The sequence below is a fragment of the Cynocephalus volans genome, chromosome 3 (genome assembly GCF_027409185.1).
Source record: "Cynocephalus volans isolate mCynVol1 chromosome 3, mCynVol1.pri, whole genome shotgun sequence".
Classification (NCBI taxonomy): domain Eukaryota; kingdom Metazoa; phylum Chordata; class Mammalia; order Dermoptera; family Cynocephalidae; genus Cynocephalus; species Cynocephalus volans.
The window spans coordinates 158,430,226-158,457,360 of record NC_084462.1 but is presented as its reverse complement, the minus strand read 5'-3'; the positions used below and the strand labels follow the sequence as shown (position 1 = coordinate 158,457,360).

The following is a 27,135-nucleotide window of genomic DNA, read 5'->3' as shown; positions in this document are numbered from 1 at the left end:
GCTGGGCAGCCCCAACCAAGCCCATATCCCCTCGCAAAGCAGCCCTGAGCTCTCGACCTCACCTCATTGACGTCGATCTTGTTCCTCTCCATGTAGTCTCTGTCATTGACCTGCCCACCATCCACAAACTCCATCAGAAGGACCCGCTTGGTGGACAGCTCCCAGTAGATTCGTGGGATCTGCAATAGGAAAGGGAAGGTCAGAACAGTCCGAGGAGGTTGGGAGTCAGGGATATGAACCACAATGAGGCTCAGCAAGTCAGAGGATAGCAAACGCTACTGCCTATAACAGGAGAGGCCCGAGAAGGACCACAGCAGGGACGAGGGGAGCCAGAGGAGAGGGCCAGGCCAAGAGAGAAATTCAGGCTGCTCCGCCTCTGCCAGGCAGGCCCTGGCCCACTCCTCTAGAGACCCCCTCCCGTTTTGGGACCAGAGAATGGCTTCCTCTACCCTCCTCAATGCCTTCCAGACAGTAAAGAACCAAACCTAAAATTGGGAATTGGGATGAAAATGTGTGAAATGCCTCAAACCTGGGCATTGGTGTTAAAAGCGATCTCCCTCTCCCCATCCCACCACCAGGACCATTTCAGGTTCCTCACATGAATCTTAACCCTCTGCCTCAGTTTGTTCACCTGTGTAATGGATGTGTTATATGTATTGAGCGAATAAATAAATTTGTACCAGATGATAAATATTATTTTTCATGCCAGTTTCCTACAAGCCCCCTGTGGCAGACAATGCTGGATCTTAAACCAACATCTATTCCCAATCTTCCTCTTCCCCAGAGACAAAAATACTAAACACTTTTCCTTGCCTGCCTCATAGTAGGTATGGTCCTGTGACACAGTTCTGATTTATGAAACTTAAGTGGTAGTCTGCTAGAGGATTCTGGGGTTTGCTTGATAAAAAGGGATGTTTGTACATTGTTACTCTTCTTTCTCATCTCTTCTTGCCTTGAAAGTGAATGGGATTCCTGGTGCTGCAGCAGCCATCTTGCAACCATGAAGAAAAATCCAAGAAAATCACAGAGATGCCAGCCCTGACACTGTCAAACCACTAAAACAATGTCAGCAGGAAACTGCTGCAAATCTTCTTGCTATGTGAGGAAAATAAATCCTTTCTGGTTAAGACACTCTACAGGGGGCTTTCAGTTACCCACACAGATAAATGCATTAAAAACTGATACGTTCTCTAACCCCCTTTGACTCGGAGAACACCCAAAAGACAAAAAGTGAACAGATTTCCCCAGGAGCAGGCAAGAGACAGGACTGCACCCAGGGCTTCCAGGCTGCCACATGAGTAAGTGACCCATCAGTGCCACAACAGCCAGGAGGGAAGAATTACTGGCCTTTCAGTATGTCACATTCCCCCTAAATTTTGATGGGTTTATTTCCTATTGCAAATCAAGAAGCAAGGTCAGCTCATTCAAATGCTTTGGAGAATGAGATCTTCCCTCTCCCTAACCCCTCAAATTCATCTAGCAATAAGATTGTAACTCTCAAGTCAAGAGACCTATTGCCTGTTCCTAATTCTGCCCTGTTGTGTCTTAGACCAGCCACTAAACTGCTTCACACCTCAATCTTCCCCACTGGTAGGGAGAATTGTTTCTGCCCCATTTCATTTAGGAGCTCTGAGAGTACACGGGGCTGTACACACAAGTGAAACACTCTGGTCAGAACAAAGGTTCCAACCGAACTCAAAGTATTAGTTTAGTTTGCTACTGCCCTGCAGTGTTGCCATTTGAAAATCTGGGCCAACAGAGAAATCAGTGACGCTCTGTTACTTTGAAAATTGACTTAAATTTACTTAAAATGTAGACTTGCTTGACATTTTTCAAAAAGTATCTTTTTAAAAAAAATGAGTGCGGGCTGGCCCCGTGGCTCACTGGGGAGAGTGCGGCGCTGGTAGCACCGAGGCCACGGGTTCAGATCCTATATAGGGATGGCCAGTGCACTCACTGGCTGAGCGCGGTGCGGACGACACTGTGCCGAGGGTTACGACCCCCTTACTGGTCAGGAAAAAAAAAAAAAGTGCAAGTTTGGTGGTGGTGGTGTTGTTGTTGTTGTTGTTGTTGTTGTTGTTGTTGTTCATGGTTTCCAAGTGAAAGAGAATTCATATTTTGGATTAAGTTCTTCCATCGGGTTCATTTGGAAAGCTGAGCTTGGCAGTAGGCCCCTCAGGCTCTGGAGAAAGGAAGTCAAACCCCAAGATGGGCCTGCCGGGGACAACTTTGAAAACAGCCAGGAAAGAGCCACACATGGAAAGAGGAACCCAAATGCTGGAGAGTCTCTGGGCTTGTGAATCACGGTCCGGGGTGTGCTGGCGTCCCCTCCTCCACCTTCCCCCAGTCTCTCTCCAAATACAAGGAATGTGGCCCTTGCTTCAACTTCCGCTGCTTAGATCTGAAATGACCAAAATGTCAAACCTGGGAAATAGAGGCACTTGTCATGGAAGCTCGAGGAGGAGAGCAGGTGTCCCTCAGCAAATGCAACATGAAATGACTCAGTTAAGACAAGGGACCTGCCTCTAAATCACCATGTGTTCCCACCTTCCAGAAGGCTTAGGTAGAATTTCACCACCATGCTCCACACCATGCTCACCACTGCCCCTTCCTCCACTTCTTCCATCACGGAAGGGAAAAATGAAAGACGCGAATTTTACAGAGCCAATAAGAACCACACCCACCCCAAACAAAACAAAACTCTGGGAGGCTCGTGGTCAGGATACCTGCTACCCCCACAGGCAAAGTCACATCCTAGCCATGAGGACCCCGGGTCCAGGGTTGACCTCTTTGCCACAGAACAGAGGCCCCACTCTTGTAGGTTCTGCCCGCCCCCCACACTGAGCCACTGCTGACCCCAAGAAGGAGGGCACAGACTATGGAAGTTCCAGCCCAGGACCCTGGGCCTCAGCCTCACAGCCTGGCTGACCCTGTGCTTCCACTCTGTTCCCGTGCTTTGGACAATGTGCCTGTGAGGCAGGCGCTGACTGGTCCAGGCCAGTGCCCATCCCCCAGCTCTGCAGTCCTCTGGGAGCCCGAGCCCAGCAGAGCACAGTACAGACCCAGGGTCAGACTGCTTGGCTGGAGACCCAGCTCTGCCATCTACAAGCTGTGTGACTATGCGTAAGTTTGAGTGCCAGTGTCCCCATCACTGTAAAATGGTGGTAGCAGTTACAGTGGAAGCAACACCCCCACTTCCCACCAGCACGAGCAGAGAACTCTGCTCGACACAGTCCCAGACACTCAGCAGCTGCTGGACAAACATCAGCTGCCATTTTGACAGCCACATAGAGTTTCACAGGGGGTTCTGGGACACACCAGGGCTGAGAGTTATGCTCACTATAATTCAGATCTTCCCCATAAATTATTATGAAAGCAGAACGGCACAGTGGTTTAACATGCAGGACCTGGAATTAGATGGCCTCCATTCAAAGCCTGCCTGTGCCCTTTACTGGTAAGCGGTGTAACCTTGGGCAAGTGATTTGATCTCTCTGGACCTCAGTCTCCCCATTGATGACATGGGGCTAATAATGGCAACTCCCTTGTAGGGCTGTGCTATGGTTTGAATGTGTCCCCCAAAGTTCATGTATTGGGAACTTGGTCCCCAATGCAGTAGTGTTGAGAGGGAACTTTTGGGAAGTGATTGGGTCATGAGAGCTCTGCCCTCATGAATGGATTAATCCATTTGTGGATTATTGGGTTACAGAGAGAATGGGCTAGTTCTCAGGAGAGTGGATATGTCATAAAAGCCAGTTTTGCCACCGCTCATGAGCCCCTTGCCATGTGACACCATGCACCACCTCGGGACTCTTCAGAGAGTCCCCACCAACAAGAAGGCCCTCACCAGATGCAGCCCCTCAGCGTTGGACTTCCCAGCCTCCAGAACTGTAAGAAATAAATTTTGTTTCTTTAGAAATTATCCAGTCTCAGGTATTCAGTTATGGCAACAGAAAATGGACTAAGACAGGCTGTTACAAGGATTAAAGACTAAATACATATAAAGCACTTTTAAAAGTATCTAGCACAGTGTATGCATGCAAAAAATGTTAAGTACTCATCGTTATACATCAGTGGTCCTTAATCTCTGAGATTCTTAGGAAGCTATGACATTTCCCCAAAAGCATGCACATCCCATTAGGGTTTGTCCACAATTTCTTGAGAGTTTCAAGCTCCTTATCTCTAAGAAACCCTGGAGTGGCCCTGCTCATGAGATGACCCATGCCCATTTCCACCTCCACACACAAACACTCTCTCATCTCTTCCAGTCCTAACCCCTGCAGTGATAAGGTTTCTCCCCTGCTACCTTGTCCCCAGCTGTCTCCTCCCCCCAGCACACACACTCTGATGCGAAATCCACTAATTCCCTGATCTTCACTGTTCGGGCTGGCTGCCCCTCACCTTCTCCCAGTCTCCCTGACACCATATTTGCATTCAACACTTGTCTGAGGCTCAGAGATTTACAGCACAGGGCTGAGGTTATTAAACCCACATAAGTACTGGAAGATGCAGCACACACTGAGAGGTAAACTCTTTGCTGAGGCTTAATTACGCACAGGTGTTGTGATGGGGTGCCAGTGTGCAAAAGCAATCCATCTCCAGTTTTAAGAGCTGAACTGGGTTCACAGCGCAAAATTCACTTCCCACTTGTTATGTGTTTAGGCAAAATTAATTACTCAGGAGCCTTAATTCACCATTGTCTTAGGAATGGTGTGCAAGTTTTAGAAGCAGTGGGTCAAATCGGTACATTAATTATTTACCCATTTGGTGTCCTCATTTCAAAAATTTGTGTTATTATTATTATTATGTGTCTTGGTCTGGCAGTTGCTAGCTGGCCCCAGTCAGGGGACAATTTTGCTGTTTCCATGGAAACAGTAGACAAAATGGTTGTTTGTCTGACTCGTAGCTCTGGCTCTAAGAAGCACCCCTGCTGGGTAAAAGGCAATAGAATATCCTGAGATGAACACCAGACTTGGTGTCAGAAAATCTGAGTTCTAGCCCTAGCTCTTTTACTTAAAAACTGTCATCTGTAAAATGGGATGATGGCTGTTGGAGGGATTCAACATCATGCCTGGCACAGGAGAAAAAGTCGATAAATACTGCCTACCCCTGTGTACAGTCAACACTCTTGGAAGCCCTCTCTGAGATCTTTATCCTAGGTGGAATTAAGTACTTCCTCTTGGGAATGCACAGAAATGTAGGCAAGTGTCTGTCATGGCACTAAGCCACCTGTACTATAGACACATTTGTGTGTTTGTTCCTCTACTAGATATGGAGTTTTCCAGGGCAGAGGCCAACCCCCAGCTCCTAGCACAGCAACAGAAGTACAGGAGAAGTACAAACACTACCTCTGTTTCTCATGATGTCTTCAGGAGCCCCATGAACACTTTAGTACAGACAATAGAGCCCTTTCCATTCAACCTTCTGAGCCACCCTTCCCAAGAAAAGGGCTACATGACTGTTTGCTCTGCAACTAGCACATGGAGCGCCCTAGGGCTCTGTGACTCCCTCCTGCATTCGCCAGGCCTCCTCAGGGAAGAGAGACCAGCTGATCTCTTCTAGATTTGAAAGCCAAGCTCTCTGTGCAAACTAACAGAGTGTCCCTCCAACCCCTGTATCATTGCCCTGGAGGGAGTACAAACTCCACTAAGGACAAAATGTGTTGGAAGAACAATGGTGTTTGCATGCATCTCTCTCATTCCAACCCCTGTGTCTCCCGTGGAGAACATCAGGACAGTCTCAAAGACCAGCTCCAGTGCCACCTCCCCAGCAGAGCCTTTCCTGACCTGACGGACCACAGAGTCCCTCTTTCTGAACCCTCAGAGCACTTAGGAGTGGTTTCTCTCACGGGGCACTTACAGCTCTGACTTTGTATTGTTTGGCACTGATTCCCATGTTAAGAGTCTTCTATTATATACAGGCAGTTCTGCTATAATACTTGTTCTAAAAACACAAATTTGTTCCAATGTGATTGATATATTAGGGAACAGTTTGATTATAAAGCAAATTTTGCAATTGCTTATGTGCACTGTCACCTGTGAAAAACACACAAAACTGCATCCAGCTGAACCGTGCCCCAAGCACACACACACATCAAATATCAGCATGTGTGGGTGAGTCACACACATCTAGTGTTACAACTCTCCATCCCATTTCAGATGACCCTCCATATACCACCTCATAATAACCACAAGCAGCAACCTTTCTTATGCCACTGCCATGAGCAGATTTCAAGGTAAAGAGCCATGTGTATTGTGATCTTATGTATTTCTTAGCCCTTTAACATGTGTAAAACTATGTTACTGTTTTTATTAGTTCCAAAATGGGGTCTAAAAACACCATTTTCCCCATAATCCCTGTGGTTTCTGTTGTGCAATTTTGCATACTGTGGTGATTTCTAGGAACATATATGTTGTGTTATAGCAGAGCTAACCATGTTATTTAATGAACTAATGCAATATACATGTCTTTGGAACAATGCCAGGGTACAGTAGTGTTAGCTACCATCATCATCAGCATCATCATCCCATGCTTCATGGAGGCAGAGACCACGGCATATAGGCCCTTGGGTAGTGCTCAGTGTCTTACAATTGTAGATTATTCAATAAACATCTGTTTAATTGATTGACAGGTCAACAATCACACTTGGTCTCTTCTTTGTAAACTGCCTCCAAAAGCTTTAATGTGCATCACTAGTGACAAACCATTCATCCTCAATAAGAAGACTAAGGAAGGTGATGACCTAACTCATGTCCTGAAAGGTAGATGATCATGGCAGAGACCAATGCTCCCTCCACCTGCACTCTTCCCCCAGACCACATCTGCCCATTGTCCTGCCCCTCCTACCTTTAAGAAGTCAAAGTGCTTGAGCATTTGAGCCACTTTCTCAGCATTCCTCCCTTCATTGAGGAAATCCAGCTCCAAAGGCAGGTTCTTCTTGGCTTCATCCACCAGCCACATAAATTCAAACTCTGGGAACAGCTGCTTCACAGCCAGGACAAGCACCTGAAATCCACCAAGCACCCTATTAATTGGCTCACGGCACCCACCAAGGGAGGTACATTTCCTACCCTCATGCCTGGGTCTCTCCTGGAGTAAGGGTGGGAAGGGAAACGGCTCTGCTGGGGCCCATCTCTATAGTCTGCACCAAGTCCAAGGCAATGACAGCCCAACAGCCGCCAGCAGTAACCATAGCTCCATCCATGGCACTGGGCTAAGCACTTCACTCACTGCTCCACGTGATCCTTGCAACCACTCTGGAAGGTACATCTTGTCACCCCCATTTTACAGATGAGGAAGTCAAGGCTCTGCAAGGCTATATGATTTTCCCAAATTTGCCTATCGAGGAAGTACAGAGCCAGAATTGCACTTAGGTCTCCCCAACTCCAAAACCCTTGCTCCTAAGCATTCTGCTAAACTGCTGCCCCCAAATTTGTTCTTCACAGTCCTGTTTACAACATGCTGAGGGAGTGCCTCAACTGTGACTGTCATTTTTTTTATTTCTTAAGCTGAGTGGTTGGTACTTAAATGTCTATACTATTTTCTATACTTATTGTATGTCTAAAATAGTTCAGGATAAAAAAATAAATTGGAAGAAGAAAACAAGGCTGGACAAGACAAGAGGAACAAGAGATAAGGGATTTGACCACCCAGATTAAAAGCTCAGATTTTTCGCTATTTGGCCCCAATGTGGATTCTTCAGTGATGACATGATGAAAAAGGGGGGTTTTAGGAGACTTGTCTGGCATTCAGGTGTCAGTTTCATGATGTGACATTAAACATCATGGGCAGAGAACAACAACCCAGTGACATGTATAGAATACACCATAGTCCCCTCCAGACCCCTGGGGCCCTGGATTTGAGATGGTCTCACAAGTTCATGGATGATAGTTCTGCAATGGGTGTACCAGGGACATGACAGGTGTTTCAGAATCCCAAGAGGGAAATACAGAAGGCAACACTCCTGCTCTCCTATAAGCCCTCCTATTGGCATTAAAGCCAGGCCTGGGGAAAACCACTGACTGATCAGTAATTCTCGGAATAGGTTACAGTCCGAGTTCTCCAAGGATACCCATCTCCACTCCTGGCCACAGCAGATGGCAATGAGCAAGAACTAAAAACTGTGGGCCAGCTGGTATCAAAAGACCTTCCCCTTCCAACCTCCCCAGAAGGACTTACTGAGCCCCTACTAAGAGCCTGGTCTTATGCTTCTTTTTGCCCTGGTCTAGGATACCATGTCGAGCACTGTGTTAAGCACATAGGATACAAAAGAAATAAATCTCAAGCAAGGCCATTAACCGCAAGGCATTACTTAACAGCTTTTGTTGTTAAATTCTATGTCCTGGGTGAAGTACCAGATTCCACTCTAACAGTATCAACACAGAGGGTTATTATACTCAATTTCTACCAAAACCCTATTTAATTACATTAGGCTGTAGTCTAATTTCTTTTCAGTCTTGTCTAGTCTTGCCTGGGCTGGACCTACGACCTTATGATAATCAATTTAGTTATGTTTTGTTTCTGTTTGTGTCATACAAAACTGAAAGGGAGAGTTGGCAGCAGAGAGGCCTGGACCACATGTACCAGACCCAGCATCGCATCCAATCACAGTGCCCTGAGATGGCCCTTGGCTGCACCAAAGTGGGGGCAGAGCAGGCACGCAGGAAACAGAAGCGACTCACTCAGGCCTGGGCCAAGGGCACACACATCATCTAAGCCACCTGAATTCCACTCTCTGGGCTCTGAGTTCAGGCAAGAAAAGCTCTATAGCATTTCTGTCCAGTCTAAATTCCACAGGGCCTGCCCAGGAGGGGCAAGGCAAGGAGCCACAATGAGACTCAATCAATATTGACTGATTACCCTACGGGTGATTATCCTGGCCAGCCGTCGGTACACACAAGATGCTACCTGCAGCCTGGTGAGGTCTATAGCTGGGGGTAAAGCTTCTGGCCAAATACTAATCCCTCATCATTTATTGTATGGTCATTGTTAGTTGTGAAATTTTTAATTATCATTAATATCCAAAGAGCACTGAAAAGCACATTAAAGATTTTTTTGTTACTGATCAATTATGTAATTAGTCATCACTAGCATGATTGGTTATTATTAATACCTAATGTTATTAATCATAAAAGCAGTCATAGATTTTATTGATTAATATTAACTGCTAATAACTAATTAGTAGACTAATTCATAACTCAAAAAACTTTTCAGTACTCATAAAACTGGTTTCTAAAGCATTCTGTGGGTAATGGATCACTCCCTTGGTTCCTTTAAAATGAGAAGGTCTGTCTGAACGGAAGTCAGTGGTTCTTAGCTTTGGTGGAGGGGCGGTGGTCACCATCCACTTTATAGGTCACCAATTTGAAAACTTGATGCCAGCTATGAAGCCCAGAAAATGTACCTACTCAACAGAATTTTGCACGTAATTCACAGGATGCACCAATCCCTTGAAATTCACTGGGTGGAGAGGGGGTCAGGTTAAGAGTCATCTGGTCCAAATGGTTTGGGCTGCTGCCATTTTTGGCTTTTCCTGATGTGGAGAGTAAAATAAAACTCCCAAGTTTCACCTTCTGTTTTTATTCAATTCCCTTCTTAAGAGCCTGCCCTAAGTAGATTGATCTCGATTTTTCTTTTTGACAACAGGCATAATCAACCAAAAACATGTGTTATCAATCTGACTTTTTGATTTTTCTCCCAAAATGTATTTTCTCCATAAAATTCTCAAAACAGCCAATGTTTTCAAAAGTGTCTCCCACATACTCAATACTCAACAGATGTTTACTGAATACTCACTTGAATGAATGAGTGAATAAATGAATCAATAAACAAATGAATATTTCCAAGGGTTTGTATTCTCCTCTGAGATAATTATATTCAAAATGTTCATGGAAAGATTCATATTATATTTTAATTCCATTTTTCTACAAACCATTTGAAGTTCCCGCATGTGTTCACATTTTTGTTATCTAAATGGATTGAGTTTTTCTGTTTCTGAGCTTTTGGAGGGAAAAGCAATTATCTCTGAATTTTGGGGAATCGCAGTTTCAGAATGTCTGAGAATTCTACTTGATCTGAAACCTTATGAATTAATCAAGGTATATTCAGCAATTCATTGTTCCTTCAAGGTAAAATAATAAAAGGGTCATTGGCTCACAGGAGGAAAAATCAGTTGTGGTCCACACAGAAAAGGAGAGTCATATGAAAGTCTGAAAATGAGTGACTGTTATTTATAACAGCAAAAAAAAATGGGAATTATTATTTAGTACCTATGACATGCCAAGCACAGTGTTACAAGCATTTATATAGATACATTTCATTAATTCTCTTCTTGCTCATTTTACTGAGAAGGAAACGGTTTCCAGGAGGTTAAAGCACTTCTCAAGGTCACATTGTTTGTAATTGTCAAAACAGGATCTGGACCCACATTTCTCTTGTTCTTTCTTTATGCAGTTCTGCCTCGTGCAATACAATACAAAACAATACAATAAGAAGCTCATGATAAGGCATAGGAAAGAGCTTCGTAAACTGCAGAGTGCAACAGAAATGTGAGTTGCTGTTATCGAGTTATTACATATTATAAAAGAAATAATGTTCTATGGAAAAGTAGCACACTGGATAGAACACCTGCACCAATCCAAACTGGTAAAAATGAATGTTCGGCAAGGATCGAAAATCAATTCAGAGTGATGTAAATAGTTTGCCATTCATGGGGTTTATCTTTGTTCTGATAACTCATTAAAGAGCACATTTTCTGGAAAACAGAATTATAGGGTAAAGAGAAGTTTCCATGGGATGGCCTATGTCTCTGGATTTATCTTTTATATATATTTTAAAAAACAAAATCAGCTGTTGGATTCTGTGCCAAGACGAACATTACCTAGCCACCCACTGTTCAAGCAACACATTTAGAAAAGAAATAAGATGACAGACAGCATGCACTGAAAATGCTGCTCAAAAAAAGTCAAAAACATGACTATCATAGGTCTTTATTTTTAGAGACCCTTGGGATGGGCCAGATAACATCAAGCTGTGGTCAGGTTCTGGTGCTCAGGCCAGAGTTCTGCTCTAACATAGCCAAGCACCTCGTTCATGGTACACGGAGAGCATAGTAGATGGCCATGGTTAGATTCCTTGAGGGTGATAGAGCAAGGGTTGCTCATCATCGACTTCAGAAGCTTAGGAGGTAACTGGGAGTGATACAGGGTGGTTGGGACCTGGGGATTACGGTCTTACCACGGGCTCAGATCATGTGAGTCCTACTCTGCTCTCCATCACTGAGAATAGCAGCAAGATATAGCCCACTAAGCTCCCCACCATTGTGAGCAGAAAAGAACTGCTGCAAAGCCAGCAGACAGGTGGACTAGACCTCGTCAGTTCACCCCTTCCTGCTGAATCATTGTTCCAATCTCTGGGCCCAATTAGTCTGGCTTTGGACAGCCACTCAAATCAATAAGAATCACCGGCCATGCATCTAGAAGTAGAGTTGCCCCAACTATTAAAGGGACAATATCAGGTGATAATGACAAAGCTGAAAAACATCCTCAGCTGTGCCTTTCCCTTTTGTGCAAAGTCACCGACACCATCAGATCCATCAAACACCATTTACTGAAAGTCGGCTTCCACTTCTCTGTCATCAGTCAACAGTCTGTCCCAGAGACTGTCCCCCTGCCCCAAGAGGAGTGCTAGGTTCGCAGGAGACACACAACACTAGCAAGGTACATGCTATTGGGTGCCAACCCAACAGCAATCTCCCCCTCTTTCCTGGCCAACAGATCCCCGATTTTGTGCATCATTCATGAAGGTGAATTGCAAATGGTCTAAGCCTATCAAGGTGGTCTCATTTCTCTTGCCAAAACCACTTTAGGCATGGGCATTATTTCTGGCTAAAAAGAAATACAGGGAATTCTACTAGGGGACTCCTTTTTTTTTTTTTTTTTTTTTCTTAAATAATTTGGGGGGGGCAGGGCAGGCAACTGGCTGGTACAGCGATCCAAGCCCATGGCCTTGGTGTTATAAGGCTGCATTCTAACCAACTTAGCTAACTAGCCAGGCAGGAACTCCTTTTTGATAAGAAATAGGAGAGGGGAAAACTCCCTCTTAGGCATCCAGATGTCACCTACTTGTAACACCAGAAACTGCTGCAGCTGTTTTGGGCCCATGAGGGGCACTGGCTTTAGAGGACAAGCCAGGAAGCTGAGATGGCAGAGTAAAGCTAGAAAGAACCTGGGCTTACAAACCACAATGAGGTGTGGTATCTTCACATGTGAGATAATATGAGTTACTATTATCTATACCACTTTAAGTAGGATTTTCTGATTCTTACAGCCAAAAGCATCCTAACTGATACAACCAGTAGTCCCCACCTCTTCACTCTCCAAAATTTCACTCCCATAGACCTCTATCCCTCTCTACCTTACAGCAGATAAGTGTTTCAATTTACAAGCTTGCCTCTTAAATTGCAAATATCCAGAGGTTAAGCCTATCAGTCACTCTCTCTTTAGTGTGAATTACTTTAATCAAATTGCCTTCCTCTCAAGACCAGGCTGTGCTCAATCACAGGGTTGGAGGGGAGGGAGGTGCAATAGTGGGAAAAGCATGAGGGCACACAACACCTGGAATTAGCATGAAAGGAAGCCCAGAAGGCTATGCAGAAGAGCAGCTGTCTCCCCACTGTCCCTAAGTTTCTGGTGGCTAAGGGAGCCCTAACGTCCTCTAGAAATCATTCTTCTCCTGCCAAGTATGCCTGAGCACCTTTCTGGGGTGGTTGTTTCCAAAACCAAGACACCATTTAGGTCTGTAGTCAGAAAAAATAATAATTATTTCAAATATCAATTGAAATGAGCTTTCCAGTTGGGTTCTTCTTGGTTTTATAATAGAGAAGGTAACCCAGATAGAAGGTTATCCACCAGAGTCCATGCCCAGTGAGAAGGCAGTGCCACTGGTGCTGCTGCTAATGCTGATGGGTCCCTGACAGTCGTGGCCTCAGACCTCCTGTCCAGCTGCTCCCCTGATGGTTGTAAGCGTGGGTCTCTGGTCTGTCCATGATCCTAGCCCCAGCACTGCCTCAGCCACTGCCAAGGAGCCATTCTGTACTCTGCACATGACCTGTCAGACCATGCTTCCCAAGAAAAGCATCTGATCCTTATCTCAGGAAAGAAGATACCAAATCTTTATTACTGCTATTATTGCTATTGACCTCACAGCCACCATTACTTAGGGAGCTAGTGAGGCTGAACAGAGAAAAGGGGACAGCCATCCTCCCAGCCCAAGGATGCCCTGATGGCACTGCCAGGCAGAGGCAGGGTCCTGCCTGACTCAGGAGCAGCTGCTGGGGACCAGGAAATCTAGGGATCCTCTGAGACTCCCAGTTCACTCCTATCTATGGCCTTTTCATAGCCACCAATGGGTGCTCCAGAAAAATCAGGTTTCCAGGCGGATGCCCAGTGCCACTCAGCATCTCTGCTCCCTTGTCCTGGCCAGCTCTCTTTGCCATGGCACACAGCAGCTCTTCCAAACCTTCACTCCCCTTGAGGCTCCAATGCCACCTCCCACCCCCTCATTCTCGGCAGATGGTCTTGCCTCCTACTGCAGAGAAAAAATAGAGGCTATCAGGCTGGAACACACTCCACTGCCCACTTTCCCTCCCCCTGTCCCCTCTGCCCCACACACTCATCTGTACCCAGCCTTACGGCCTCCTTCTGGTCTCAAAACAAAGACCAATCAAAAGCTAATGCTTCCATCTATGTCCTTGGTGTCCAATCTCTGGAATCTCCTTCTGGATTCGATCTAGCAATAACTTCTTTCTGATGAACCTCCAATTCCCTACCTCCCTTCCCATCAGCTACAAGCCTGCCCAAATCTCTCTGTTCTAACCACTACCCTAACTCTCCCCAGCAGTCCCCTGCTAAACATTTGAAAAGAGTATATGCTACATTAAGTGTCTCCACTTCCCCGGGTCCCAAATCTCTTTCACCCCACTCACGCCACGGTAGATGCTTTTCCTAACAACTTTCAATCACCAAATCCAAAATACCCTTTTCAGTGCTTACTAATATCTCCCATTTGACAACGTTGAGTAATTCCAGCAGACTATATTTTCCAAAATGGCTGCAACAATATCTCCCATTCTAATATGCTTCTAGAACTTTGCCACTCCTCCATTCCCCACCCCCAAACTAAGGGGGCCTTTGTGACTGCTTCAATCTATAGAGTAAGGAAGAAGTAATGCTATAGGACTTGCAAGGCTAGGTCATAAAACTGTGATGCACTTTTAGCCTTATTCTTTTGGGACACTCGCTCTCAGAACTAAGCCACCATGCTGTGAGGAAGCCCAGAGAGCCAGGTAGAGGCCTACATAGAGAGGAACAAATGCCCTGGCCCACAGCCCCAACCGAGCTCCCAGACAACAGCCAGCACCCACTTGCCAGCCACATGAGTGAGCCACCTCAGCAGTGGGTCCTCCAGTGCTTAGTCAAGCCACCCCCACTAGTGCTGAATGAAACAGGTGAGTGTCTCTCCCAAGCATTGGCCAAACTGCAGATTCATGAGCAAAACACATGACTTGTTTAAGCCACTAAGTTTTGAGGTGGTTCTTTATGCAGCATTAGACAACTGATACGGTGCTCTGTTCTTGAAATTTTCTGCTTTGGATGTAGCAGCTTTGCTCAACCCTAGTTCTCCAGTCTCTCTCATCACGCGTACCCCCATCCCCTTCGTGTACTTATCCTCTTGGGCTCACTCCCCAGATGATGAGATTCCTCACAGTTCTTCCCTTGCCCTCCTCCCCTCTCTTTTTATCTTACTCAACAAACTTTCTCTAAGTGACTTCAACTACTCCCCCAGATTCAGCTACCATGAGTGTCCTTGCTTATAGTCCTGAATCTATATTCCAACCTGAACTCCAGACCAACGGGGATATCCTTATCCTAAACTTCCAACAGCAATGTTTCCCCGGCGCGGTTTCTCCATCGCCCACTTCACTCTGCTCTGAGATCCATCCCAGTCCTCTTACTGTCAGCAGAACATACATTTCCCAGGCTCCCTTGCCAAGTTGCTCCCAGCAAGGCTTGGCCAATGGGCAATACTGGTGGAATACTGGAGGACAGGAGCAGCTGGAAAACCCTCTGCCTCAGCAGCAGCTGTGGCTCCAACTCTCAGGTCCTACGGCTGTGATCCAGCTCCTGATGGACCAGCTCACCACAGTTCTAGCTTCCACCAGGTGGCCCCAGCTCCTGGGCTGCAGAGAACCACCTCTTCTCTGTCCCTCCCCCTTGAGGGCGGCAGTGGCTTCTGCTGTTGGTGACCATCTCACCATCCCATTTGGCTTCTCAGCAATTCCATCCCTTGTAAACCCCATTTTCTATTTTAAATTTTCTCTGTTTCAAATACCTAGAGCAATTTCTTTTTTCCCAACTGAACCTTGACTGATATATATGGTCAAAGACACTGAACTTAATCATTTAAACCAGAAACCTAAGATACTTCCATCTCCTCATTCGTACCAGTCCTTGCCCTTCCCCGTGTAAAGATGGTCACAAAGTCCTGCCGATTCTACTCCTGGAAGTCATCCCTCCTCCACCCCCACTACACTGTCTTGCTTCACATCATTATTTCTCTCTCAGACCAATGCAGCAGCCCCTCAATTAGTCTCCTGGCTACAGTCTTTCTGCCTTCCGATACATCCTCCACACTGCCAAGATTTTTGTTTCTAATGCACATCTGATCATGACAGTCCCCTGATTAAAATTCTTAAATGGTTCCCCACTGACTATAGGAGAAAATCAGATCCACAGATACGCATCGAGTATTGACTATGTATACCATTCTCCGCCTCAGCCTGGAATACAAGGCCCTCTGTGTCTATCTCGCCTACCTTCCCAGCCCCATCTCCAACCACTCCCAGCTCAGACCGTCTGAACTAGCTGAAGTTCTCCAAGCACACCCTGTTGCTCTAAGCCCACTCAAACATCATCTCCTTGGTGAAGCCCCCTTGACACCCTCATCCATCCAGGCACAGTGCTCCAGGGCACTTTGCAAACATCCCTTAGACAGAGCTCATGTCCCCACACTGTGGCTATTTGTTTACATACCTGTCTCCCCCACTAAACAGGGAGCTCCCTAAGGATGAAGACGGAGTTACTCACTGTCATGTCCCCAGCGCCCACCTCATGCACAGTGCAGAAGGGACCCTCAATATCTGCGTTAAGTTTAGTTAAAGTGAGTTGAAGGAATAAACTAAGAGTCCAGTGAGAAAAGGGAACAAAGGAAAGGGAAAGAGAAAAGGAAGAAGAGGGACATGCTGGCAGGTTAAACAGATTGCTGACCTCCCTGTGGGGAGCTCTGGCTGCTGCCCCACGCAGTGGCCGGCTCACCCTCTTTCTCCCTTGCTCTGGGTATGGAGTGAGAAAACTGAGGAGCACAGTCTCCACTGGGGCTTCTCCCAGGGCCATCTTCAGGCAGGTGAGTTCATTCATTGAAAACAAATATGAGATAAGCAAACTTGCCATGATCTGTATGTCATTTTCATACCCTTTGGTTGACCATGGTCCCTTCTGTTATAATTTACAAACAACAATGTAACTTTTTCTGCTGCCATGGAAATCACCTTTGGTTCATGTCACTTCTACAACATCCCCCGAGGTCCCCTTGGCCCCAGCAGCTGCTCTGCATGTTCTGAGACCATCACAGGCAATTGCCAGGCACAAAACAAGAAGCACTGACCAGCCCCACCATGGGGTCCTATGGTTGCAGGACTGTCACAATGTTGCCTGTGTCATGGTCTCTCCTCTCCCACTCACTGCTCAGAGGATGATGCTCCTCCCACTAGCCTAAACCAGTTTCACTGAGGCTGCTTGGACCCCAGGAAAATGTAGGCTGAGGATGAAGCAAGGAGAAGGGGAAACTCTCACCTCCATCAGGAGAATGTCCTTTGAGCTCTGAGCCTGCACCTTTGGGTGCTGGACCTTCACAGCCACCATCCGCCCGTCGCGCAGCACTGCCTTGTGGACCTGGGCCAGAGAGGCCGCTCCCAGAGGGGTGTCATCAAAGCTCATGAACAAATCATGGATCTGTCAGGAGTGGAGAGAGGAGAGAGCAATTGAGAATATGATCCAATTCCGTGAGGGGCCCAGAGCCAGGGCTGCCCGATGCCCCCTTGACAGTTCTCTGCTTCATCAGTTGTGTGCCAACCCAGGGCCTTGCCTGGGCCCCCTGCTGCCGTGGATTCACACCAGGCATGTGGAGGGTGTGTCCGCATACATGTGCACGGTGCCCTAAGCACCTCCATCAAAGGCCAAGGAAGTGCTGTCTAGAACGTTCACAACTGTGCATCATCTGCCCATTCAATTACCCACAGCTGTGCCTCCTGGGCTTCACATGTGCATAATCAAAAGTTAACAGAACGTGGGCCCAGGGCAGCCCAAGAGAGGGATCGCATGGAAGCTGTTTCACTTCCACCAACTGAGTGAGCCCAAAGACCCCTGGTCCAGAGGCTCCAAACCCAACAACCACCTCTTATTCCTGCTGAGCAGGAGCTTCAACATGGGTCCCTGAACCCACTCCTGGCCCAGCCACCCTGGCAGAGATCCCAGGTCCTCATCTCCAGTGCCACCCAAAGGTAGCCTTAGACAAATCCCTGGCCCTTCTGGGCCTCAGTTTTGCTCTCTACGAAGTGAAAAAATATTCTCTTTACTCTTCCGTCTTCTCCTCCCTTCTTCCTTCCCTCCTTCCCTCTCCGAAATTCCATACCAATTTTCCCAAAGGAAAACTTTTTTCTGGCTTGAGTAGTCATACCTACATGGTCCAGATGTGAATATTCTACCTGATGGGAAGGCCTCCAAATGCCTTTCTCTAGATTGGCCGAGGCTGAAATCCTAATCTCCATTCTTTAAGCCCCTGCTTGGTCTCACAATTCTGGAAAGTCCAGTAATTCACACAGACACACGCATAAATGTGTATGTACCTGATTAGTCCCCTCCCTCCCCACCCTCCCAGGCTCTCATGCTTTGAGGCCTACTCAGTCTGTGCTCCCTTCCTCCCACTCTGTCCTGCCCTTCAACCCCTTTTCTCTACTAGGACTTTGGAAGTCACAAGACCCACAGCCACCGTCCCATCCCCCCGTTTGCTGGGCTGTACCATCATTTTGCTAATCTGGTCTCATAAATCACTCTCTCCAGTCCTGTCATCATTTTTGTGGCTTTCACTAAACTCCATCCCATTTATCAACATTCTGCAGAGGCCAAAGGCCCAGACAACATGGGGAGGGGACTACACTTCTCTGTCACAAGAGATGAGCATGGGATCGGCTTCCCTGTCCCCTTCCTCCTCATGAAATCTTCATTTGTACCCTTCCCAGTGCCTAGTACTCCCTGCCTCCCCAACAACCCACTTGTCTTTTCCCCTCCTTGGTGAGTTCTAGGCTCCCTAAAGACAAGATTCTTCCCACATCACCCACCCCAATCACCCTGAGTCTCTCAGCACAGGAACCCTTTATCCTGGACCTGGGCTTGGGATGGGAGACCACTAGGACCATCACCCCTGTAAACCCCAGTGAAACATCAGCTCCCAGCCGGCAGGGATTTTTGTCTGTTCTGTTCACTGCTGAATCCCCTGCACCTAGAACAGGGCTGGAACTAGTCAGTGCCAGACACAAGAGTTGTTGAATGACTAAATCAGCTATTCTTTCCATTGCAGAAGAACTGAATCAACTCTTTCTTCTCTTTGAAGTGGCTAGACTTTGCTGCCCCCACAATCCTACTAATCCAAAGACCTCAAATGTGTAACTTTGCAAAACAGCAAAACCACACATCATGCATGGGATTCACCTAGGCAGACTCCACCTGTTCCTCCAGGGTGGGTGTGAGACCCCAACCCAGCCAACCAGAACCCTGAGTACCCTGGCCACGCTGATTGGTTCAGAAATGGACAAGTGACCCAACTGGCCCTATCAGCCTCAACTGTTGTGCTTTTGTTTCAACTATAGGAGAAGAGTTTCTTTCTGTTGAATTTGAACATAAAAATGTAAGCCTGGAGCCACCAAGGGTCACAGAGTAGCAACAAAGAAGAAAGCAGAGCCAAGAGACAGAGGGAGTGAATCCTGGGCAGGTTTGGGCCCTTGATCTAGCCATGCCTGACTACCCACCCTGTAATTCCTTTTTTTGCTTATGTCAGTTTAAGTTTTCTGTCACACACAACTGAAGGGGCTCTGACAGATACAGTGTGTTCTCAGGCCCCAGCTGGGATAAATGAAAGAAACATGGGCCTGGTGCCCAGCACCCCCAAGGCACTCAGTAAGTGTGAGTTCCATCCCCTCCCTGCCCTCTTGCTGGGACAGGGTCCAGGAAAAGAAGGGAAGGTGGAGCTTCAGCAATGCTCACGGCCATTACATAATGAGATCAACACCAAGCCCCTTCGGAAACCCTCTGGTAGTTCCTGAAGGAACACCAAGGAGAACGTTTTCTGAAGAGAGCTGTGAACTCAGACCCTCATCTCCCAGGCAGCTAGAATGGCCCAGCCTTCCTGCTGCAAAGGGACCTGGGGGTCATCTGACCTCGCTCCCTACCCCAAGCCTCTACCTGGCTCCCAGGAATTTCTGCTGTTGTCTACAAAGGACAACCAGTCTTCACCGGTGTCACTGCAGGAGCACTGCAGAGTCATGGCAACTGAAGAGTGACATGGCATTGCTGGGGCTGCGAGGCAAGCAACAACAGCTGCCAGAGCACCCCACGGAGAGGTGGAGGAAGGGAAAGGCAGAAGCAAGCACATCCTAATCTCCAGGGCCAGAGGAAGCCACATCCCCAGGGGACAGGAAGGGGCTTCCCACAATTCCCTGCCCCCACCAGGGGATCAAGGGGGCCCCAAGATAGCACCCAAGCCCAGCTGCCACCTCAGCACCCTAAACAAGGCCCAGCTGTATGGACTTTCCCAAATTGACAATTTTACCAGTGAAAGCAGAGACTGGCATGGGAAGCAAAGATGCACTACTCACTCGGTACAGGGAGCCTGTCAAGCACACCGCCCCACCAATCCCCCCACCCCAGTGTCCCCACAGCCCTGCTTTCCCTCTGCATCAGGAAGCAAGCCACACGCCCACACCCTCCTGTGCTAGTGTGGGCACACACACATATACACACGCAATAATTGATTGCTAGTGGATGTTGCTAGCTGGCTTATAAAAAAGGTAATTAAAGATTGGTGCTGCAGCCTGTAATTAAATATGAATAAAGTATCTCTAAATGGAACCTTGATTCGAAGTGTTCAGTGGAAGTACTTTATGCTGATAGATAGTAAGGAAAAAAAGACCCCCGTCCCACAAAAAGAATTATACCCCCCATGCAGCTGAAACAAACGCCAACCCCCTCTAATCAGGCCTCATCCCCCAGCCCTTTCAGCAGAAAACCATTAGCAGAAACAAACTGCAGCATTTGCAGCAATTAGACTCAAGCAGGGCCCTCAGCTGCCTCCAGTCACTCACAGGAACTTGTCTCCCTTTCTAAGGCTTTCTTTCTCCCTGTTCCTTTTTCTTCCCTCTGGATCTGGCAGCAAAATCAATTAAGTAAAACAACTGCATTTTAAAATGACTAGTTATGTGCTTTTTAATTACTGTCGGCCCATGATTCAAATATATCGACGTCCCTGACTGGAAAAGGAAAAATAATCAAGAAAAAAGTTTCCCTGGCTTTATACGGTTTAGTTTCTCTCTCCCTCTCTCTCTTTCTCTCTCTCTCTCTCTCTCTCTCTCTCTCTCTCTCTCTCTCTCTGTGTGTGTGTGTGTATAAAGGAATGGGAGAGGTGTTTGTCTTTTTATGAGCACAGAAACATCAGAGGGCAAGAAGAAATGTGTCATCCCCTAAGGGCTTGTCAGACTGGAGCCAGTTGAGTCTTTAGCAGTCTGGCTTCAGCTGGGGTCTGGGAATCAGGAGACCAAATGACATTATACCTGAGCCACAGGGCAGAGTGATTCTCTAGAAAGTCAGCCAAGCAGATTCCCACGAAGCCAGGTTACTGGGCAATGTTTCCAAATGCCAAACTGAATAGACAACCACTGGCCATGGTCTTCATTCGGCCCAAAATAAGGCAACAGGAAATCAGGATCTTCTGGAGAAGCCGGGGGGCAGTTTCACTTGGAGTGTCTTAGCTAACCCCTGTGGAGTCTGCAGCCTAGCCAGCCTCGGGTCCCCGCATGGTGACTAGCTCACCAATCACAGGATGGGGGATGGCCTGGATTTTCTAAGATGGCCCAGTTTCAAATATTCCATCCTGTTGTCCCCATACTCATTCACATCAGACTGATTTTGTTTTCAGAAACTACATTACCATATCAATAATGCATTTCACAAATCCCGAACTGCCTGGCTCCAGATGCCGACAGGAACCTGTCTTGAAGCAGGTAAGTCCAGCCTAGATGCCAAGGCCAGGCAGTTCCCACTTAGGAGCTGGGGAGACTGCCCAGGGCACCTGAGGCAGGTTGCCATGGCATCAGCAGCAAACAACATCTGGCTCTCAGGTCTTGAGATGGCCCACCACTTGCTTAACAGGCGGCCAGCTGCCATCCACCAGTGCCTGAGGGGGGAGAGACAAGTCCCCCTCTTCACTAGTGGAAGTGGCTAGAGTGAACCTTACCCACACCCCTCCAAACTCCCAGCTTAAGACAGACAAGATAGCTCTAGCTAGCTAGGACTCTGCAAAACTCTGACGTCTGCCTTGGGCAGAAAACCCACGACTACCTCTCACATGCCTCTGCTTGGAACCCATCCACTCCTCTTGGCACCACTCCCCAGGGACCTGCCCCACGCACCCCTCTATCTTATAGCAGCCCTATCAGCTGATACCCCATTTTGCTGCAATTATTGCTCCTCCCCCTTAAACATGTCTGGGTTTTATCCCACCTTTTCAGGGTCATTCCTGTACCTTCTAAGGTGACACCTGACAGTGGCAGCAAATAAGTGGCCCATGCATTCTCATTTCCCCTGTGGAGGTTTTAAAATAAGTTCACACATTTTTAAATACTCTTCCTTTTGGGCGATAGGGCCTATTCCCCTCCCTTCGAGTGTGAGCTGGAATTAATGACCACTCCTAAGAAACAGCACACTGAATAAGCAACAGTGTATGACTTCCAAGACTGAATCATGAAAGGCACTGCGATGTCCTCCTAGCTCTCTCGGATCGCTTGCTCTGGGGGAAGCGAGTTGCCGTGTCATGAAGATTCTCAAGCAGCCTGTGGAGAAGTCCACATGGCAAGGAACCAAGGCTTCCTGCCAATAGGGGGCCAACCTGATCCTCCAGCAGATCCTCCAGCCCTAGAAAGGCTCTCAGCCAGAACCATCCGGTAAGCCAGTCCCAAACTTCTGACCCACAAACACTGTCAGACAACAAATGTGTGTTGCTTTAAACCACTGTTTGAAGGATAATTTGTTATGTGGCAGTAGCTAACTAATACATCCCAAGCACACCCATGCCAGACATCACTAATCAATCACTGCACGCATTCCTGCTGAGCCCAGATGACACCTTGGAATCTTTCTCAACACAGTCCTCCAGGCAGCCACTACCAACTGACCAGAGTTAATATGTGAAATGAAACCAATTTGCTATTCCTTACTCCAAGCCAACCAGTCAACAAATACCCGCTGCAGGCCCATCATGTGACAGAAGCCATGTCAGGTACATGCACCAACAAAAACAGACACAGTCTCAGCCACGAGGAGACCTCAGAAGGCAACCACCTCTCTGAAGAGCACACCTGCATTTCAGCAGGACCTGCTGGAGACAGAGCCCCCTGCACGCTGCTGCTTCTCCCAGTCTTCAAGCGAACATGTGGCAAGGTAAGAGCAGAAACTCTCAAATATGACCATGTAGACCCTGGGTGGTCAGAGGAGAGGACAAGCCACCTAGTGCCTCTCCCTCCCCACCCCAAGTCTGGGCTTCAGCCCCACTCAACAGCTGCCCTGCCTCAAAGGAAGGCTTCCACCCCCAGCTTCCCACTCAGAGCAATTTATTATAATAAAAATAATAACAGCAATAACAGCTCAAGGACACGCAGACCTTGTCTTTCATGGAGTTTGTGTTCTTTCTCGGGTTCTGAAGGATCAAACTGTGGGTTCTGAACAGCCATTAGCCATTGCTACTGCCAAGCTGGGAAGAAAACAAAGAGCTAGCAGCAGAACCTGGGGCCGTTGTGACAGGGGTCAGCCCCAGAAAATACAAAGCAGTGCTCCTGTCTAAGTTCCTGCATGAGGCTGGCACAATGCTCAGCTCTTACCAACTGCCGAAGAGCCTCCAGCCACAAGGTAGTCGTCCACCAGGCTCTGCCAAGGGCATCACAGGTCAGCCCAAGCTTCTTTCCTCCCAAGGGATGGTGACAAGCAGCTGACAGGTAGAGAAGAAGCCAGGGGTAGCCACACTCAGGATGGCTGTGGGTGTGCCCCCCAGGATATGCCCAACAGCTGGGCAGGACAGTTGGGCCTGAAAGCCAGCATAGCATCGTGATTCCAATGCAAGCTCTGGGTCAGACCGACCAGGCTCAAACCCTGGCTTCAGGGTGCACCAGTTTGGGCAAGTTACATACCCCTCTGTACCTCAGTTTCCTCATCTGTAAAATGGTTATTCTAATATCAACCTCATAGGATTATTGTATGAAACCACACACATAAAGGGTCAAGAATACAGCCCATTGTAGACGCCCCATGACTGCAGGAGGAGTAGTGGGTTCCTCACGTGATGCCTCCAGGGAAGAGGGCAGAGTGGTATAATGACCACCGTCCTGTTCTGTCAGTGAGTGGGAGCCACGATCCTCACTTACCTGGAGGCTGCAAGGGCGTCCTAAGTGGCCCACCCACCCGCATTCCTATCTCCTCCAACCCATCCTCCACAGATAGCTAGAGTGAGTTTTCCAGACATCTGCAGATCATGTCACTTCTCTCTGCTTAAATCACTTCCCAGGGCCAAAGTCCTTAACGCGATCCACAGGGTGTGACCTGCCTACCTCTCCTGTGCCATCTCCTCCCTCTGCCCTCCCTCCGGCTCTCTCTGCTCCAACCAGATGACCTCTTTCAGCCACCAGCACACTCCCTCGTGACACCCCGCAGGGCCTCTACACAGCCATCCTCTCTACCCAGGATGTTCCCATTCCTCACTCATCCTGCAAATCACAGCTCAACTGTCACCTCCTCAGCGTAGCCTCCCCTGGTACATTCTCCGAGATCGTGGGCCCTCTTTGAGAGCAATGGCCACAGCTGCACTTTAACCTCCACTTTAATTGCTTAATCTCCTCCTCCCTTCTACTCTAGAGACTTCTGCTTTTGCTCAGCATTGTCCTGAAGCGCCTGACACAGAACTGGTGCTCAGTAAGCATTTCCTAATGAATAAGTGGAGCTAAGGTTAGACTTTCCCTATCCTCTCATGGAGAAGCAACTTTGGGCCTCCCAGTTGACCCAGGGTAGCTGAAACACCTCCCAGAAATAGCTACACAGTTCCTTTAAGGTGGCCGAGGGAGCCTCCTGGGTGCTGGGCACTTCAAGAGCTGTGGGTGGAGGGACTCTAAGGAAATGTTGTGATAATAATGATTAATAAAAAACAGATAAACAGCCAGTGTGACTGGCCAGCCTGGAAAGCCATCCATTAGAGCTGTCATTCATTAGTGGTGGGGGAGGGGGCAGTCCAATCAGATTTCCTCGGCTTAAGCATACCTTCTGTAAATTGTAGGCTACAGGCACTGACATTTGATAAATTATTCTTCATAATCTACCGCTGGCTGTCATAAATCTAATCTTTCAATGTTCCCCATCTTAATAACACCTACAGCCTCAAAGGGTGACATGTCCATGTCCATGTCCCTGCCCCTGCCTGCAACAGAGATCTCTGGGGTAAAAGAGACCAGAGATCTTGGACCGAGTGCAGAACAAAGCCAGAGACCCCCACGTCTAGGACTCAGCCTGTGCAGATATCCCCAGGGTGATCGAAGTACAGAGGCAATGAGCCCTTTGGAGCCACACAATGCTCAGAAGGCTAACTGCTCACACCCCATCAGAGGCCAAGAGAGAGGTCGTACCAGATCAGACCCAGGAATGTGGCAGGTTGAGCTCTGCACCCTCCACTGCAAGCCCACCCACATAAGGACTTATCACCTCCTCCCTGAATCTGAGCTTGGTTGACACAGGGAATGTCAGGATATCTTTGCTCTACAGGGACTGAATGCTCAACCATGGGTCATTCTTTATATTTGCATAATGTTTTGTGCCTTCGAAGTGCTCTTATGTAATTCTCAACCCTCTCTTGAGGTTAGCTGGAGGAGATATTATTGCCCCCATTTGATATAGAGGAGGACATGTTCGCTAAAGGCCATTCATGTATTTATCCCACAAACATTTACTGAGTAACTAATATGTGCAGGGCACTGTGCTAGTCACTGGCAACTCAACAGGGAGTGAGTCCAAATTGGGTACAGCCACCACCCTCTGGGGTCACTACTGAAGGATAAAGTCCAGGGGGATAGACAGGAGTTAATCAAGTAATCACAAATAAATGGCTAATTCCAGTAAGTGCAATGAAGGGAGAGCTGGTACCATAAGAGCCTATGTTCAGGGGATTGAACCTGGGCAGAGAGGGCAGGAGGGCTTCTCTGAGGAGGTGACAAAGCTGAGCTTGAAGGATGAAGAGCCAGTTAACTAGCTGAAGGAAGACAGGGAAGGCCTCCAATCAGAGGGAACAGCACATATGAACCATAAATAAGGTGCATGAGATAGAGCCACAGGAGAGAGCCTGCGACTGCCAACCAGAATACAAGCAGATTTGGGCTTCCCAGGCTCCCCATGGGAAAGGGTCCTCATCACAGCTCACACCCACTGGGAGAAAGCCTGGCCACAAAGGCTCACATCCACTTCTGCTGAGGCCCAGAATTCAAAGACTCAATGGACTCACCCTCACTAAACCCCAAAGGCCTTTTTCCAACAACCTTCAGATGTTCCTACACCCAAAACTCTAGGAAGAGAGAAGATAAAGCATGAGCATCCTTTGCTTTTAGCAGTTCCATTTGCTATCAGGACAAACTCCTTAGCTTCAGGAGGTAGCAAGATGCCACACAGCAAATGAGCCTAAGCTATGTCCCCACGCCTCAGAGCCAAAAACAAGAGCTCAGGTACCAAAGCCCTTATTATACCTGAGTATGTTTTAGCCAGTAAGAAGTTTTCCAGACCCACTTTGCAGGTGTTAGCTGCAGTGCTGCCCCAGGAACATTAGGGGAAGGAAAACCCAGACTCCATGTGCTGGGAAAATATAGGAAAAATGGTCAGGGCCCCTAAGATGTTAAGAATCTTGCCGAGCATTTGATGTAAACAGGCATATGCGCTCAGGTGTTCCTTGGTTATCATCTAGTGTAATTGCGCACGTGCACTCAGGTGTCCTGGTTTATGGACTTAAGTATAAGGATGAGTGGCTCTGATCCACGGCACCTCCCATCCCAGGATGCCTCTACTGTTGCTGGAGGCTGCTGCTGATAGTGCCCCTAGGATACTCTGCAAGGCTACTGCCACTACCGGACCTGTAAGCTACCAGACCTGTAAGCTGCTGCCACTGAGGAAGCTGAGGATTGAGCTCATGTCATCTGCCAACAGCTCCCAGAATCTTTCCCAATTACCTAGCATGGACCTGCATGTGAGGGGTATGGGGACCCAGCCTGGCATGTGATGGGTCTGGGGACCCAGTCTGTACAATGGGTTTGGAGGGTCTGAGCCCTAGCTCTGACAATATAAATGGAAACTTAGTATAACTAAAATAATGAAACATTTTGGCTTTAGTTATGATTTGCCTTACTTTACACCATGGATCTACTGGGAAGACAAAGGCCACACTTGGGGGAAACAACAAACACTACTATCTGACCCCGGTGAAGTACAGCAGTGGTTACGAACATCGGTTCTGGGGTCAGAAACCCTACCTGCCAATGTCGAGCTGTGTTTTATTGAGACACAGCATGCTCATTCATTTACACATTGTCTATGGCATCTCTTGTGCCACAGTGGCAATTATGAAGTTGCAACAGAGACTATATGGCCTGCAAAACCTAAAATATTTACTATCTGGCCCTGTGGTAGGCAGAAAAATATCCCCCCCCCCACCCCCAAAGATGTCCAAGTTCCAATC

The 27,135-nt window shown here is 47.7% G+C and overlaps 1 protein-coding gene across 2 annotated transcripts in view; it reads right to left on the bottom strand.

Moving 5' to 3' along the window:
* The window catches only part of ADCK1 (aarF domain containing kinase 1), a 113,380-nt gene that overhangs the window by 21,633 nt on the left and 64,612 nt on the right, over positions 1-27,135 (bottom strand). For both annotated transcript variants that reach the window (XM_063090741.1, XM_063090742.1), the window contains 3 exons: positions 16,908-17,066; positions 6,844-7,002; positions 63-179 (listed from right to left, as the gene is read on the bottom strand). In XM_063090741.1, the coding sequence (XP_062946811.1) occupies positions 63-179; positions 6,844-7,002; positions 16,908-17,066 (435 nt within the window). The remainder of the gene's footprint in view (positions 1-62; positions 180-6,843; positions 7,003-16,907; positions 17,067-27,135) is intronic.